Here is a 16,286-nt window from a genome sequence, read left to right as displayed (position 1 = left end):
TAGGTTATCAAATCTGAAAAATAGCCATGTCATATATGGTTTTATTCTCTACACATAATTAAATCCTGTTGGTTTCCAAAATATATAACAATATTCGTATATAATTTTTTAATATTATATTAGAAACTTATTCAGTAAAGTACTCAATTGAAAAAGAGTTTATATGTAATGTAATTTAACTGTAAAATACCTGCTTAAGAATGATTGATTTTTAAAATAAATAATAATTCTAGATTTTCTGATGATTTATTCTACATTGTAGATTATAATGCCCATCAAATAAATAGTGAACAACAATACCAAATTAATTATTCACAATGGAATCCAGAAAAACCAAATATTGAAGAAAAGTCACCATTAGTTGATTCTGTAGAAACAAATACTACTGAAATACCTTCTCAACAAAATATTACAAATATTGATTATTATAGTGCTAGTCTTCAACAGGTAAGACTGTTTTAATTGTTCTAATAAATTTTCTGTTGATTAGGGTTGGATGAATTAGTAGAAGTTAGATTTAGTTTCTCAATTAAGATAGACAAACATGAGGTAACTAAATTTTGAAAAGCCAACTCATTTCTGGTATGTGTGTGTATGTATGTATATATATATATATATATTATATTATGTGTGTGTGAATTTTTTTCTTTTTTAATAATAATCGATGTTTTCACTGATTCTTTTTTTTATGCTTTGTAAATTAGATTAAACAATATCATACTTTATGTAAACAGTACTGATTTTGTTGTTGTTATTTATTTATTTATTTTTTCAATCTTAGCTTGAATTTATAGAGAACTATAAAATAAATTGTATATGTTTTATTTTTTCTTCATTTTTTAGAATTGTAAAATTTAAAGACTGTTCTGTATATTGTTCTTTCTAGATAATATGATACAAAAGTTATATAGTTTAATTAAAGTTTTGTTTTTTATAATGATTGAAAGGTGAGATTGTTCCATAATTTCTAGTTTCAAATAAATCCTTTCATTGAAAGTTATTTTCATTTGTTCCCCCCCCTCACTTTATTGCTCAAGAATCTGAACTGTTCTGTGAGTGAAAGTTTTGAAATGTTACAGTAAACCCTCTTTAACATTAAATTTAAGAAAATAACTGAAATAACATACTTTTAACAATTAAGACATAGCATCATATCTTGCTTCTGAAGTCACAAATTTGCATATGAGAACAAGTCTAAATCACAATTCATATTATCATCATCTAATGTAAAAATATTTATAATAAATTTTTAAAAAGAAATAATTATATAGCTTCATAGTTTAATACAAATTAAGAATATTTTATGTTAAATGAATGAGAGAAGAAAATTTTAATTGATCTCTGAATGGAAATTATATTGTGTATAATAAAAAATTATTAAAATAAATTTAAATTGTAAAATGAGAAGCCATAAATTTAATAAAATTGAGAGAGATGATCTATTTCAATCATTTACATTTCTTCTCCCTTGTATCTAGTAAATCATAGTGAAGCATTTAGTAAGTGAAAAGATATATCTAAGCAGGATCACATTATTAACAAACTGAAGAAGAAAGTTGAATCTGTATATGTTCCTTTACAATCTGTTTTTCTGATTTACTAAAATAATGTAGTAAAATCCTTGTGTGTCTGATCAAAATATTCATATAATGATTCAAATATAGAACAGCTCCATGTGGAACAATTATTAGCATTTCATGTAGAAGTATTAGAATCAAAAGATCAACTCAGAACAAATTGAATGATTCAGATAACCTGTTTAGACAATAGATTTTCACAAGAACTATTGAATTACATACTTTAATAACAGGTTAATGTGAGCCTAGGTGGCACTTCCGGTCGCCATCTTGTTTGCACATGCAAATGTGCAAACAAGATGGCGACCGTCGACAATAACATAAACGCGCCTATATTTAATCTTTTTTAAAACTAAAACATTTTTAAAACGTAAATTTGCTACTTACTTTTTTCCCTGCTTTTGGTTACTTTTCCTACTCTTGGACCAGAAATGAAAAATAAAAAAGTCATCATACTACCTATAAATTCAATTGATGCATGGACGAAGTGAATTATGAGATTCTATACATCAGTGGTTCGAACAAAATTTACCTGTATTGTACATATATATAAAAACGAATGTATGTCTGTCTGTGTGTGTGTCTGTGTGTCTGTCTGTCCTTCATGCATTACCACACCATTTATCCGATTGCCATGAAACTTCGGGAAGTTGTTTAATACACTCCCGCGAAGGTTTGTGGCATATGTGAAGACCACCATTTCCCCCCTTTCAAAAATATATTTATATATGGATTAAGCCTTTCATGTCCAACAGATGGCGCTAACTTCCGACGACTTAAGTTTGCTTTTCTGTGAGAATGGACTAAAGCAGATCATTTTCTATCTATCTATATAAATAAAATATAACGTTTGTTTGTTCCTACCGATTCCTTTGAAATTTTGACACCACGTTGCATTCGAATACACACGTGTTTTTATATAATATACATGTCGAAATTCCCCCCACTGGGGAGGAGAGGGACAGGATTAAGGCTTACTGTGAAGAACTCGGCTTCTATTTTGCTGCGGTTTTTGCGTTTTTAATAGGTTACGTCAACGGAATATACACTAAAAAGGGATTTTTCGATATTCCCCAGCGGGGAAAGGGACAGGATTAAGGCTTACCGTGAAAAACTCGGCTTCTATTTATACTATTTTACATGCGGTTTTTTGCGTTTTTAATTGCGCTTTAATAGGTTACGTCAACAGAATATACACTAAAAATGGATTTTTCGATATTTCCTTGCGGGGGAGAGGGACAGGATTAAGGCTTACTGTGAAGAACTCGACTTTTATTATACTATTTTAGATGCGTGTTTGATTGCGTTTTAATAGGGTACGTCAAGAGAATGTACACTAAGAAGGGATTTTTTGAAATTCCCCCCACGGGGAGGCGTTATACATTTATAATAGATACATTTTGAGCCACAGCAACGCGTGGCCGGGTCTGCTAGTTGTACATAAATTTTACTCCTCTTAAAAACTGCAGTCTTACGATTCATATCTCTCGACTTTTCATCTACAATAGGCAGCGTCTCCATAGAGGTTAGCACCTGCGATCCACGGCCACCTAGCCTTCCATGTGTCATTCACGTTGTCTTTCGTGTCGGAAATCACTATTACATATCCTTGGTTATGACAAATTTAACACGTTGAACACACATTTGCACACTATAAATGCACATTTAAACCACGTTTAAACACATTTATCTCACATTTGCACACTTTAAACGCAAATTTGAACCACATATAAACCCTTTACAAAGATTTTTACCTCACACAATGTTAACACACCTTTAATACACTTTTATGACATTAATGACACATTTATCATGTTAATTACCATTGACAAACTTTCCTCCTCGATAACTTTAGACTTCAAGTAAATTGTACAAACTTTGAAAAAAACACACACTTTTAAAAAATTAACAACATACTGTACATAATCCGTCTACATCGTAACCAAAATTCGAAATTCACATTATTCCTCATGTTTCCCGAACGGAATTTTTTGATGGATATTTGCATACGAAGGCATCATTACTATCAGCGCCATCTACATTTCTTTTCTAAAAACACTTGCCATCGAGGTTACCGGAAGCGCCGCCATTTTGTATACCTAGGCACATTAACCTAATAACATTTTAAATCCAAATTAAGAATGCAATCATTAATTATTGGTTCTATACATTTAATATTTTATATATTTATACAGTTGGGCTTTTGATTGTGATCTGTTTATCTTAATACTGGATTCTGATAAAGCAATTATTGTGGATTGTATTTCAAAAACTGAGTAGTTAATATGAAAATTACTAATAACAGTTTAAAAGTTGATTTTTTATATATATATATATTTTTTTTTGTTTTTAAGAATAGTTTTAAGCAAGTTGACTTTTCAAAATGTTCTGTTTGAAATACCTCAGAAATTGAAGTTCAACAGAATGAAGCTTATTAATGAAAAAAATATTCAAATTCAATCCTAATCTAGATACAGATTTAATAAAATTAAAAATATATATGTATTAAAACTATTGATTAAATAATATATTAGAACTTGTTTGTATATGTGCCAATATCAGAGATGTTTGATTTATTTTGTTATCATGCATAATAATTGAAAGTGCATTAATTTTTGCAAAATATTGAGAATGTTCAAATGCTATAATTTCCATTATTTTTTTTTAGGATTTATGTCTGTGATCTACTTTCTTTTAGTATTGAGATGGATGAAATATGAAATAATAATTAATTGGCTGCACATTGCTTGTTACTTTGGTAGTAGAAAGCATAATGTGTGTGGAGTAAGCATTACAGACAGCTGAAAATAAATTTATGAATATATTAACTTGTTAAACAAGAATTGATATAAATTATGATAAAGTTTGCATGTTTGTTATGCATGTTAAGTAACACTACTGTATTATTTAAGTTTGTCAATGCTTTTTTTAAATATTTTATTTGTAGAACTGTCACAATATTTTAAAATGTTTAAGAATTAATTAATGCAATTATTTTAAAAAAAACAAATATAGCACCATTCATACAAATTTAAGTACAAAAAATTTCAATAGAAATGATTTTTAGATTTATTATCAATTCATTGCATTAGAATTTTTTTTGACAGATAGTTTTAAAATATTTTTGATAAAATAACAGAATTTAAATATGAAGTTTTTGTAAAGTTATATTTATTAATAATTTTCATTAAAAGCATATCAAAGTATAATTCATTTCAGCTAGCTTATAATACTAATTTGCAACTGCACTACAAGTTTACAAAATCAATGTATTGATTTTCTAAAGTTGCTCAGTTTTCAAAGTTAAAAAAGGTACAGTAAAACCTCAATATTTTGAAACTTGAGGGACCAAAAAAATACAACTTTGATTTGGAAAAAATTTCAGATAATTTGAAGGTTTTGTTATGCTTGAATAAAATTATGACATTATCTTATATAATTTTACCCATTCATTTATGTATGAGTTATAACTTAGTTTTTGAAATAGAGTAAATTACTGACAGTTGGCATGTATTTAATGAAAACATAACCAACTTAGATTCAAAGCAAGACCATGTTATTTTCAATGTATTGTTATTTTCAATGTATGTTTTCATGTTATTTTCAATAACATGCAAAAGAAGCTTAAGTGATTCAATAAAAATTACTATAAATTTCATCTTGAGTTCAAAATTACAAAAATCATTTGATCTGATGAAAACAAGCTGTATTAATGGCTAAATCTATAAGTACAGTACATATTCTGTCATGAATATGCATGTGTATTTAATGGACTTTGGAATTTTTGGAAAAATGTCCAAAATAATTAAATGCTAAACAGATTTCTTCTATAAAAAATTAAGACATTTTTTCTTTGTTGGCAACATGTACAATGTCTGAATGACCTTGAATGGATGTCTAATAAATCAATGTATAATTGGTGAAACCAAAACTGCCACTTGGGCATGGAAAGTTTCTTATAAACATGTAATATGATGGAAGATTTTGAATTAAACAATATTTTTGCAGGTCACAGGACTAAATAATGACTTTGAGTTTCATTGTATACATATTTCAAATTATCTGAACTAAAATATATTCAAAATCCTATTCTCTTGGCCAGGGACTAGACTCAACTTTGAATACTTCGAATTATTTGATATCAAAAAAGCTAGATTTTACTGTATTAGTGTGCCTTTTTTAATCTTGTACATATTTTGAAACAATATAACAGAAAAAGTAATTGATCCAAAATGATACAATCTGTGGCAGTAGAATTTGCATGTTGATTCAATCTTTGTTATTGAGTATGTCTGTACTGATAGAATAACATCATCAATGTTTTCTTCTTTCAGAATAACTAAATTGGGGGTTAGTGTTGTGTAGACAAAATCTTTAACATAACCTCACAAAAAAAAGATGCAGAGGTGTAATTTTCAGTTATTGGGGTGCCCATGGAATAGGCCTAGCTATGGGATGTTTTTCCTGGATAAATGTCCATCTGTTTGGGAAAACTTTATTCCAGTTGGCATGAATATCTAAATCCCAATGAGGGGGGGCACCATCATGTTGTAATATGACATGAAGTTGCTATTCCTGAATTTGTGAAAGTCCATTAAATCCAAATAAACATTTTCATTGGCTGTTTTTATGAAAATAAAGTTAATGATTTTGTTGTGAAGCAATCCACATCAAACATTTACCTTTGGACTCATAAATGTGTTAATATACAGTACCATGAAAGAATTTTTAGATCCTCTATTCAAATGCTGTGTTGATTAACTTTAATGAAGCAGTCTTTCATCTAAATGGCTGAGAAACAAGCTGTAGTGTAGTTAGGTATTGATTATCCTCATCAGTACATGAAAGCATGAAGTGTGCAAATTCACTTCATCATGGTTTATCATTTGGCTGAATGGCCTGGAAAATTTGTATTTGTATGCATGCAACTTCAGTTGTTTGTACAGAATTTTCAGTACAGTTGCTTTTGAAATATGCGATTCTAATGATGCATATCAACTTGATTTTCCCAGGGCTGCATTGGTAGGCTTCATGCACTTACTCTACAGTCTCAAACAACATAGGTTTTGTTACTGACTGCCTCACTGTGGCCTACTGTCTGTCTTTTTAAAATTTCACACACATTTCTTAATGGAGGTAATGTGTGAAGGATCATTTTTTCCACATTCTGTCTTGTATTATTTCTGGATGACAGTCACTGATTTTGTCGTGGACAGCCATATCTTACACTGCCTTTTCCTGTAATGTCATCATTTTGGATTGTCTTGTGGTTACTTAACCTCAAAAACTATTTGAGTTGTTGTTTTATTGCTGTAAATTGTGTTGTCTTAGGTCCATTACCTTTTCTATCATATTGTTTCAAAATGTTTGCAGAACTTTGTGACCCCATGCATACAGGATGAAGACACAAACATTGCAATAGACTGTATCTTATATCTGCTATGTAATAACTGAATATATTCATTTCCAATACTAGTAAAGCATATACTTTTGAACTTGATCTCTGACTCAATTTCATCACTTAATCTACAAGGTATGATGAGTCTGTGCATTAGCCAACTTTGGGTTACATCAGGAAGGATAACTAAATACAATTGCACTGGCATATAGGTAGTAGTGGACTATTCATTGGTTTGGAAATAATGTATCCCCAACTCCTCTTCATGTGGGGATAAATCCTATGTCAGGTCCTATGAAAGATATCAGCATAGTTTAAATTAGTCATAAAGCATCCCAAAACCAATAAGGGTGACACAATGTGAGGTTTCTCTCACATGGTGATTTTGAAGAATTTTATCCATTATATCCTTACATAAGCTGCAACTTTTTTCATAATTTATAGGTTATTTCACTTTTCAGGATAACTTATTATCTGTATCTAGCATTACAGTTATTTTATAGTTCTTCAATCATCTCAGGAATTTTTTCTTTAGGCTGCTAAAAGATAGATAATTATATTTCTGAAGTTCACATTGTTTTTCTTTTAATATATTCAAATTACAAAAATTAATGAATAAAATTACTGCACCTTTAATTCAGTTAGTAGATTCTTTTGACTGAATTTTCTGATGGCTAGATGGCTGAGGCATTTAAGGCATCAGTCTTCTGCTCTGGGGACCCAGGATCTAATTTGGGTAATCAATCCCAGGAATTTTTTTGGGAATGATAAGTTCCAGATGTGTTGGGTTCCCATCCTTTACTACTGGGTCTCTCCATTGTGGGTTTAGAAGAAAGGCTCTCTTAGTGCCCATAGAATGAAAAATAAAAAAACAAAAAACTGAAGTTTTCTTATAACTGTTTGAAAATCTACTATACTTTTGCCAATCTGAACTAATTATTGTAAGGAGTTGTTAGAATTGAAGAGACCTGGATTTAGCAGGGTTATATATAAAGAAAGGAATATAAAAAAAAGAACCACAAATAAATAAATTTATAATTATTATACATATAAAACTTTAAGGAATTTTAATTTATGTACCATGTACAGTGTGTTTTAAAATTTGTAGTAAATACCATTTTTTTAAAAATGCAAAAATGAAGAAATCAGAATGCAAAAAATTTTATTGTTCACATGCTGTGTTGCAACTACTAGAAATAGTTTTTATTGTTTTGTTTAAAACTAAAAAAATATTACAAAAACAAATTTAATGCTTTTTTTTTTAAATAAGTTTGATTGTTTTATTTAAAATGTTGTACTGTATATTTCATTCATAGTAAGTATTTTACTAATTAAACATAACTCAAAATCAAACAAAATTTATTAACTTGGCAAAATAGTGGAAAAAAAAAGTAATAAAATTGATTCAGATTAAAGCAGGTTTGGATTAGTGGGAGTGCACTGTGTTTTGATTGAGAGATGTATTTGTTTAAATACTGATTCAATAAATACAATTACAACATTATCCTGAATTTTTGGGAAAATCCTTATATATTTATTTTGTGAATTCATTAATTTGTAATTAATAATTGTTAATCTACAGTTTGTGGTTGCTAGCTTTTTTGCAATATCCCAAGTTAAGATGATTGTGAAATAAGTTCACTGCCATATGAAAAATAGTATTGTAATCATAGGAAAATTAAAGACAAAAACTAGTTTGTTTTTGCATATATATATGATGTTTTTATTTCAACCATTTAGAGTTTAATTATTTGTTTTATAGTTTATCATATATCCTTTTTATAAATAATAATGTTATTGTAATAACTTAGTATACATATTATGGTAGAGTCCTGTAAACTCGACTTAATGTGGACTGAGAAAGTGACGAGTTACCGAAAATGAAGAGTGTTATGGATTCTCGATGGGTTGTTCACGACTCATAATACATTGCTATAAATTAACCTATTAAAAATCTTTTAACGCATTCAGAGCCAAAGAAAATCTACATACTATCTAACATAAAATAATTACTGTACTATAAAAGATATGAAAACTTATGCTGAATTAACAAATTTATGAAATGTACATCAGCATAGCAATGATACTAGTTTAAATAGCAGAATTTTCATAAAGGTATTAAATGTGCAAATTAATATATGTATTAACTATGTACCAAGATAGAGTATTTCTATTTGTAATTAAATTTTAATTTAAAAAAATATTGATCATTCAGTTGCAATTTTCAAGTTGGTAACATTCATGTGATGGCGTTTTGCAGCGACACCTTGGGAAAAGTGTTATATTCTCTGTTAACACATGGACTTGATGCTATTGTTTAGTGCTACCAGTGAAGAATAATAACTTAAATGATCTTAGTGTTAAGATAAAAATTAGATTGGATGTATTTATTTTGAACAACATGATGAGTTTTTTTTAATGAAATGTTGAGTTTCCAGGACTGTACTGTATTTATTGATGATAACTATTTTTTTTATAATGCAAAAGAAAAAAATTAATTTTTAATAACATTTTTAGAACTTGTATTAAATTTAAATAACATGTAATTATGTAAATTATCATACATTTTCATTCATTAAATAAAGCATTAAGAAAGTGCTATATTAACTTATTTTCTTTGATTTATATTTCATGAGAATTAAAACAAATACTATTTAATCTGTCCCTGATTACTGCCAGCTGATATACAAAGAAAAAATTAATTATCTATTATCATACTTAACACATTATTTACTTAGATTAATTCTGATACAGTTCATAAACACTATCAAATCATCTAATTAAATTATTTTCTGAATATTAAATAAGCTTAGTTATTATATCGTGATTTTACTTTTCAAAATTTTATCAGATTAACTGTTTAAATTGTTAAAAATAAATAATCAATGCAAGGTACATAAATTTTACAGATACCAAAGGTCATATTACACAACATGAAATTTATGAGCCACTCACTTGTCAAATCGATTAACTCCACAAAACAAAGTATAAAAATTGATAATATAAATTATTTTTTAAAATTCCCTTTAAAGGTTAAATTTAAATAAACATTGCAGAATGTATTCTCATATATCGTTATATTGAACCTATGCTTTATTACATACATAAAATTAGTTATGCAAAAAATTTGAAAATAATAACGACTATATTAAGGATTTACAAGTGCAGTTAATTGATTTGGCCTGTAAATGGCTCATATGATGCAACAAACAGCATTTGATTTTGATGCTTGTATTCTTTAATTTTATTATTGTTTTTATTACACGGAATAAATCATATTGTTCATATCAATATATTTTTCATGAATATATTTAGCAAATAATTATGAAATGTATTATTTATTATTCACTTCAGTATTCTTTCTGAAATTAGATATTTGACTTAAAGTATTTTATTGTCCTCTAAAAATCACATTATCTAGTTAGTGAAAGTTTAATGTTTATTCACAAGGCAATTTTAACACCGAACAACTACTGTATATCAAAAGTATTGCTGTAAGGAAAAATTTGAGAAATATTTTAATATTTCATTCTTGAAATGCTTTGTTTTCATTTGAATATATTTTTTTTTAAATGTTTTATATGTAAATATGTTCTCATTAGTTTGCTTTCAATAATTTAAGGTTGAAGAATTTTTGCAATATAGTTCTCATTCTTTACTAAAATGTGTTTAACGTATTGGTGACCAAATATCACTGATGATAGTTCACTCTTCATTTATATTTTATTAACATTATAAGATTAAATAAATTTTTATTTTTAGAATATCAATAAATTAAATTACAATGAACAATTAAAAAATATTTGCACACAAATATTCAAAGAATTGTGTGTGATTAATCAGAAGTAAATAAGGGAAATATGATTAATATCATATATATGTATTAATAATTAATAATGCTATAAATGATATTACCAGAAACAGTCAAAATTTTAACTGTTTGATATCATTTTGACAAGTGAATAGTTTACAGATAAATTTTGCTATTTGTACATAGTGTATGTACTTTCACTGCACACTGTTGCAGAAATATGTTGTTGCAATTTGTTTATAGTTACTTGGAAATAAGTTATCTATTTCTAGTTTTTGTGTGTTTAATTGAAAACATTCTAAATGAAAAAGAGAATATAAATGTGGAAATCAAATTACAATATAGAAAATATCTTAGAGAAAATAAGAAAAGAAATATAACTTAAGTAACTGTTGTCAATTTAACATTAAAAAAAATCAGAAAAATGATTGAAAACTGCATAAAAACTATTTTCACATTAGAAAGTGTGCATTGTTTTATTTTATGTTTCCTTTAATACTTGTTAATGATTTTGTTTTGGAATTTTTCTGTCATCAATTTTCTCTAACTTTTGTGTTCTAGATTTTTTTTTTTTTAAATAACTTTTGAAGGTATGTTTAGATTATATTCTGAGGTGGTAATTATTTATTCTTTCTTGATTCATTTAAAAATTAATTATTAATAAAATTTATTAATAATTTACGTTGCTGATGTGCGGCATTATGCATTAAGCCTAATAAAAACTGATATCTTGATTTTTTACCAATAATTGTGAATCAGAAATCAATGAGAAATCTTGTTACAAAAACCAGTTTTGATGAAATAGTAAATAACTTGTTTGATAGTGAAATTGGAGTGGATTTTTATATGGCTTTGAAGGATAACAAAATTTTCATTTTATTGTTATCCTTTGCAGGAGAATTATTAGTGTTTCACTATCTCAGATAATTGAATTTGCTGTAAAATATACAATTACTACTAATGTCACATCTTAGATAGTAAAATTCACTAGGCATGTAGTTAGTGTCTCTGTACAAACTTGTTGCACAGGTTAACAGTTCTGAAGTACATTTGATTCAAAGTAAATGTTTGGTTATTTAATTATGTTTCATTTACTATAAGTTTTTGAAGAATTCCATTAAATGTTACTGATTTTGTTTTTTTTAAATTTTATTTTACATTTATGAATAGATCTATTGCTTATTAATTAGAACAAAGGAATAGATCCACCAATAACTTGTTATTTTTAAATTTTCTCTTTTAACAACATATAAGTAGTAATCTACACTAAAATAAAAGTAATTGCAAATCAGTTCTATGCAAACAAATAAAATCAATTGTTAAAATATTTATTCTACAAAATATCGATGCAGCCTTTCAACAATAATTAGTATGAATTGTATGAATGAATACATTTTTTGTTGTTGTTACTGAATGAGGTGTAGATTAAAAGAACCTATGCGCGATCATTCTATAACTTTTATATTAAACATAAGACAACTTGTAAATCTTTAAATGTAAAATTTATAAAATTAGTTAGTGAATTGGTCACCAGTATGTTAATTATTTCTCTAACTTTTCATTAATTTAAATTTTTATTTAATGCTTAATATAATGTGACAGTTCTATTTTAGAAATTGATTGAATATGTATATTTAAATATATGTATATTTCAATAAATATTCTTATTTAAGAATATTCTGATCATTTTCAAATATTTAAAATCAATAATAAATAGTGGGTGAGTCAATAAGAAGGTTTCACTATGTATGTAATTCACATATTTAGCAATGTGTTCTTATTGACTCAGCCTATATTGAACCATATAGAGTATTTCTTAATTTATGATTTGCATGTTTTTTTATATTTTCCTAATACCTCACTCCTTCTGATACCCACTCTCCTCTGTGTTCTTTATTGCTGCTGATGTTCAGGAGTATCCTCTCATGTCTTCAGTCTCACAGTTACAACTAGAGGCTACTCCAAGTCAAGGTCAGGTAAATAATAATCCATCCTCTTCTGAAGAACATGAAAATTTAATTAAGAAAGAAGAGTCAGAAAGTGATACTGCCTTATGTTCTTCAGCTCATAGTACACCTTCTCATACTTATTTACTTTCTAAGTATGATTTTAATATGGATGAAAAACAGACTTTAGTACCAAGTCATCATAAATCAAATAGTAAAGTTTTAAACTCTTGTTTGAAAACTAATAAGCAAAGTTTCAAAGGAAAAAATAAAAAATGTATTAAATTTGATATGACAAATATAAATTTTAAACAAGGATCATCTGAAAAAGGTAAACTACGACAAGCAGTTTTGCGCAGAAGAAGAATGATAACAAGAAGCCCGTTGAAAGGAAATAGTACTGATAGTAGCACGGAAGGAAGTCCTAATTTGACAGTTACTAAAAAGAAATCGTCTCTTTTATCTGCTTTGGGTTTAATAAAAAGTAATTTACAAGAAAAAAAATATTCTGAACGTAAATCAAAAAAGAAAGGACTTGAATTATTTTTAAAAGGTAATCAAGGAACAAAAACATTTGCTATTGATGAACCTTGTGATCCAGGAAAAAGTGAAGTAAAAACAAAGAGAAAAATATGGCACCATAAAAGTGATCTTTCATCAGTGCTTAGAAATAAATTTGCTTCTTATTCTGATAAAAGTTCAGATACAGAAAGGTCTTCTGATATTCCAATTGATACTAATACACTAAAAAAGAAAAAGAGACCTCCCTTAGTTTTTGGAGGTACCTTCCCTATAGATGAACCATGTAATGCTACAAAAGACAACATTTCTAAAAATGAAATATGTTCTCAGAATAAATTGGTATCCTCGACAAGAAAGCCTCGTGCAAAGTCATCTAGAGTTCGAAATCGACAGACTTACCCAATAGATGCTCCGTGTTGCTCCAAATCAAATCTCTGCCCCGATCATGCAAATCTAGTTTATGAAAAATATACAAAATCACACAGTGGTTCTTGTTCAAGTGTTCAAAGTGATGATACCCTGAATATGTCATCACCAATTCATACAACAAGAAAATGCAAAAATAGTCAGATTCATCAAAAATCCACAATACAACATTCCATTTCCTTACAAAAAAGTATGAAACAACCAAAACATTTAGGAAAAATTGAAGTTAAAAATGACAATAACATTGCTCAAATTACATCTGTTAAGAAAGATGAAAAGAAGTCTCTAACAGTAAGTATAAACTAAAATCAAAGAATATTTAAAGAAAAGCTGTATAAAAGTAATGCAATCTTCACATACCATTATGCATATTTAAAAAAAATTATAAAAATGTGTAAAATTAAATATCATTTAATTAAAAGAATGACAGTTCTTTTAATTATTATTTAATTGCCATTTGGATCTGAAATCTATAATATATGGCAGCATTAGCCGATAGAATTGTTCAGAACAATAATATGAAAACATGATGTATCCATAAAATAAATAATCAGCCTAATCAAAAAAATTTACTTTAAGAAAAACTAAATAATGAAAATACTAATTAAAAATTTTAGAAATATATTTTTAGAAGTATTTAAGTATGTATATTTAACTTGTACAATTTAGGCTGATCAGTTTTGTTTTATGAATATGGTAATTAGTAATTTAAAAATACAAACACTGAAAAGTATTAATATTTAAATATTTCCTGTGTACTCTTGTTAATCTGAACTAAAGTCATTCAGATTAAGGGAATTACATATAAAGAGTAGGAAATCATAAAGGACTACAGACAAATACAGTGTAAAAATTTTTTTTAGATATGTGTATTTGATATATATGTTTTATGTTAAAATAATAATGTATATTAATTTTTCAAATTTATTATATATTAAAAATCTATGATATTGTTTTTTGCTGGATTATTTAGTGGAAAACAAACAAAATTAGTTTGAATTAAGCAGTGTTCGGGTTAGCAAGAGTGCACTCTATTTTAATTGTAAAATGACTAGCCTCTTCAATTATCTGTAGATTTTTGTATTTACTTTTAATCTTAAGTGAAGCTAATAAAATTTGCATGGTTTTGTTTCACATTGAATTGATGCAAATAATTTTTGTAATTTATAACAATTATTTAAAATTAAATAACTTTTATTATGTCATAATTATTAATGTATAATTATAAATATAAATTGTAAAATTTTGAATTAGTGGGCATCATAATTTCAGTATCCTGATTATAATCTGTATTTTGATAATTTTTTTTATCATAAATGAGTAATTTCAATTTTTTATTTTTGTTTATTGATGCTGAATAGTGATAATTTTCAATTAGCTGAATAAAGAATTATTAATTTTAAATTTAGTTGTTTAATTATAAACTGTTTTAATTTTTGCAAGAAGACATTTTTAATTTTGAAAAAATATACTTAAATTTGTAAAAGATTATGAATAAGTACATAAAATGTAAATTAAAATATTAGAATAAATATGAAATGCTATGAAACTTAATTACTTTTTCTTAAACAACAAAAGTTAACAGAGAACAGATGTGTTTTAAATTAGCAGTAATTTATTATGATATTTGAAAATATGAAAATAAATGTTTATTTCCAAAGATAATTATTTACATTTAAAACAATTTTAGATATAAATAATTAGCAGTTTTAAATTAAAATTATTACATTGTTCTTAAGGACTTAATTAAGGTTTGTAAGAAGCTTATTATTTGTGTTATGGTATGCCAATTTTTATTTTATTATATAGTATTTTTATTTGTATCAAAAACAAATTACTTTCAATTATCATTCATTGAAATTAAACAACAGTTATCAATAATTAACACTCAGTTTACCTCATTAAATGCAAGAACAATCTTTCCCAATTCACAAAATAGGTTGAAGAAAAAATGATAATAGTGTATAGAAAATTGTTTTTCAATAGAAATTCAAAAAAAATTATAATTTATATATATATAGTTAATTCTACATTACATTACATTATATGCTAAAAAAACATTGTTTCAATAATTAACTGTAAATTAATAAAATATTTTAAAACAATCAATAAATATCATCAGAATTTACATTTTTTTTAATAACTTTAAAAATATAGTGAAAATTTTTTGGTCACATTTACTAAAAACATATATCTGAAGTGAAAATTCAATAAAAAGTAATAGAAATACAAAGTGTAGCCAAATGAAAATGGCCACTAATTATAGCATTTGACAGAAACTAAAATCACTACAGTCCATTTGCATATAAGGTAGGAGGTTTTTCAATATTTTGTATTTCATACATATTAAACCTCAAATTTGTTTTAGTCAAAAATCCATTGAAGAACCGAAGATCTGCAATTAGAGAAAACACATATCATTCAAGATAAGTACAAATGTTAATGAGCTTGTATGAGTTAATTAATAAATAATATACAATTTCTGAACGTTTATTTTCTGAGTACATTAACTTTGCGGTCATGTCGGGATGATGATGATATAATACTTGTCTTGGCTGCAACTTGGTTTCCATGGACTTTTGATAAAAGTAGTGATATAGTAGTAG

At 26.7% G+C, this 16,286-nt stretch overlaps 1 protein-coding gene across 3 annotated transcripts in view; it reads left to right on the top strand.

Moving 5' to 3' along the window:
* Positions 1-16,286, top strand: part of Sec16 (Secretory 16) — a 149,373-nt gene that overhangs the window by 104,024 nt on the left and 29,063 nt on the right. For 2 of the 3 annotated variants that reach the window (XM_067285302.1, XM_067285298.1), the window contains one exon: positions 263-447. In XM_067285302.1, coding sequence (XP_067141403.1) covers positions 263-447 — 185 coding nt within the window. Of the gene's footprint in view, positions 1-262; positions 448-4,245; positions 4,503-16,286 lie in introns of those variants that run through there. The other variant, XM_067285310.1, reaches the window with a different exon arrangement.

Source organism: Centruroides vittatus, unplaced genomic scaffold (assembly GCF_030686945.1).
Source record: "Centruroides vittatus isolate TY-2023 unplaced genomic scaffold, ASM3068694v2 contig_1224, whole genome shotgun sequence".
Lineage (NCBI taxonomy): Eukaryota > Metazoa > Arthropoda > Arachnida > Scorpiones > Buthidae > Centruroides > Centruroides vittatus.
This window is presented reverse-complemented; position numbering and strand designations above follow the sequence as displayed.